Source organism: Seriola lalandi, unplaced genomic scaffold, assembly GCF_002814215.2.
Source record: "Seriola lalandi dorsalis isolate HSWRI2012SDOR001 ecotype SW California unplaced genomic scaffold, Sedor1 jcf7180002054832, whole genome shotgun sequence".
Taxonomy (NCBI): Eukaryota; Metazoa; Chordata; class Actinopteri; order Carangiformes; family Carangidae; genus Seriola; species Seriola lalandi.
This window is the reverse complement of record NW_019525385.1, coordinates 1,136,665-1,139,399: the sequence shown is the minus strand read 5'-3', so window position 1 is coordinate 1,139,399 and position 2,735 is coordinate 1,136,665. Positions and strand designations below refer to the sequence as shown.

The window sequence follows — 2,735 nt, the reverse complement described above, 5'->3', positions numbered from 1 at the left end:
AAGGGATAAAAAAGTCACAGTATAGTAAGGAATAAAATGTCAAAAACGTCATAGTATAGTAAGGCATAAAAACTTCATAGAATAGTAAGGCTTAAAATGTCAAAAAACGCCATAGTATAGTAAGGCATAAAACGTCAAAAAACATCATAGTACAGTAAGGCATAAAAACATCATAGTATAGTAAGGCATAAAAACGTGATATTATAGTAAGGCATAAAATGTCAAAAAACGTCATAGTATAGTAATGCATAAAAACGTCATAGTATAGTAAGGCATAAAATGTCAAAAAAGACCATAAAAACGTCAAAAAACGTCATAGTATAGTAAGGCATAAAAACGTGTTATTATAGTAAGGCATAAAACGTCAAAATACGTCATAGTATAGTAAGGTATAAAAACGTGATATTATAGTAAGGCATAAAATGTCAAAAAACGTCATAGTATAGTAATGCATAAAAACGTCATAGTATAGTAAGGCATAAAATGTCAAAAAACATTATATTATTTTAAGGCATGAAAACGTCAAACGTCATAGTACTGTAAGGCATAAAATGTAAAAAAAAAGGTCATATTATTTAAAGGCAGAAAAACATCAAAAATCGTCATAGTATAGTAAGGGATAAAAAAGTCACAGTATAGTAAGGAATAAAATGTCAAAAACGTCATAGTATAGTAAGGCATAAAAACGTCATAGAATAGTAAGGCTTAAAATGTCAAAAAACGCCATTGTATAGTAAGGCATAAAACGTCAAAAAACGTCATAGTATAGTAAGGCATAAAAACATCATAGTATAGTAAGGCATAAAAATGTGTTATTATAGTAAGGCATAAAATGTCAAAAAACGTCATAGTATAGTAATGCATAAAAACGTCATAGTATGGTAAGGCATAAAATGTCAAAAAAGACCATAAAACGTCAAAAAACGTCATAGTATAATAAGGCATAAAAACGTCAAAAAACGTCATAGTATAGTAAGGCATAAAAACGTGTTATTATAGTAAGGCATAAAACGTCAAAATACGTCATAGTATAGTAAGGCATAAAAACGTGTTATTATAGTAAGGCATAAAACGTCAAAATACATCACAGTATAGTAAGGTATAAAAACGTGATATTATAGTAAGGCATAAAACCTCAAAAAACGTTAGATTATATTAATGCATAAAAACGTCAAAAAACGTCATATTATAGTAAGGCATAAAACCTCAAAAAACATTATATTATATTAATGCATAAAAACGTCAAAAAACGTCATATTATAGTAAGGCATAAAAACGTAATAGAATAGTGGTATAAAATAAATCAGTTAGTCTTCGAAATGTAGCATCTTGGAGGGGAAATTGGAATTATCTAATATCACTTCAATCCAAACAAGTTCACTCAAATATTAGTAGGGAAAGTTCTGTCCTCCTAAAATATGGCTGGGGACATATCCCTACTGTCTATATACAGACCTACCCTCTTGACAGATACAGAGATACAGCCATGGGCACTTGCATGTTTTAATGAGTCTCAAACATCATGAAAGGAAGACATTATAACTCTTCCCCCATTTTATACCCTTTAAAAGGTTGTCTTCCTTTGTAGGGCGAAGGAAATCTCTTAATGACACCCTGTTGTATCTTTTTATCTGTATTTCCTGTGGTGTTCAGGTTTCACGCCTCCTGGAATGGACAGGTCATCTCCAGACAGCAGTCCAGTACATGGCTTTGTTCGCCAGGCTTCCGTCACCACCGGATCCAACATCCCCATCATCACAGAACTAGGTAAAACTGTTTCCACCTACCTCGAATGCAAAAGTTGCATGTCATACCCAATAACCTCAGATCAACTCATTATTCATTTGCAGACATGGACACATAGAGCTGATAATCCAAGACTTAAACATCATGCTGCTACCAAAAGTTCCAACTAATTCAAGGTCAAATGGACTTGAGGAATGCGTGGTGTGGAATTTTTGTTCACTTTCATGTTGTTGGTAGCTTTGCCCAACTCAAGTTCATATTCGTATGTGAATTATTGATTCTGGCTAGTATTTGTCAAGTGGTGATAATGTTAGTTGCAAGGCCTAGAACACATCTTTGCGCTGAAGACAATGTGGACTACTGTCACTTGAACCTGTCACAGGGGCATTTTTAGGACTATAGCTGCATCTCATGCAATTTGTCCACTAATGCACAAGAGAAACCGGGCCTGATGGAGAGGGTGAGAGAGGGAGAAAAGGAAAGAGAGTGAAAAGGTTGAGGGAAAAAAACTGCCTTGGTTGCAAAATGGGTCCATTTATTAATAACAATGGCAGGGGCTGTATTCCCACTGGTGGTGGGGACTCATGAAACTTTCAGATCTCTAAGGGGCCTTCTAAAGCACTAGAGACTGGCTACTCTGTCTCCCCTGACCCAATTAGGGAGCAATGGAGCATGAGACCAGCTAAGAAAAGGCCAGGAAGAGAAAGGAGCTACCTAATGTTACTTGTAACCAGGCCAGCCATTACCTGCAGAGGGGCTCTCCTATTAGACCACCGACTGCATAGGCAGTTATCAAAACTAGATGCTTTCCATAATGGAGTCACTGTTTTCTGGCCTGGACTCAAACACTAGAAGCTCTAGTGTTGTGCCTCTGCACGCTCTTAGCTAACGAATTTCACAGCTACAGCAACACTAGATGTGATAACATTGTCTTTTAGGAAAGGAAGGAGTAAGAGCATAGAGAGGAGAGAGTGGCTGCATGTCTCACT

At 35.9% G+C, this 2,735-nt stretch overlaps 1 protein-coding gene across 3 annotated transcripts in view; it reads left to right on the top strand.

Moving 5' to 3' along the window:
• The window catches only part of kcnma1a (potassium large conductance calcium-activated channel, subfamily M, alpha member 1a), a 151,039-nt gene that overhangs the window by 131,929 nt on the left and 16,375 nt on the right, over window positions 1–2,735 (top strand). For all 3 annotated transcript variants that reach the window (XM_087179375.1, XM_087179376.1, XM_087179374.1), the window contains one exon: window positions 1,654–1,767. In XM_087179375.1, coding sequence (XP_087035501.1) covers window positions 1,654–1,767 — 114 coding nt within the window. The remainder of the gene's footprint in view (window positions 1–1,653; window positions 1,768–2,735) is intronic.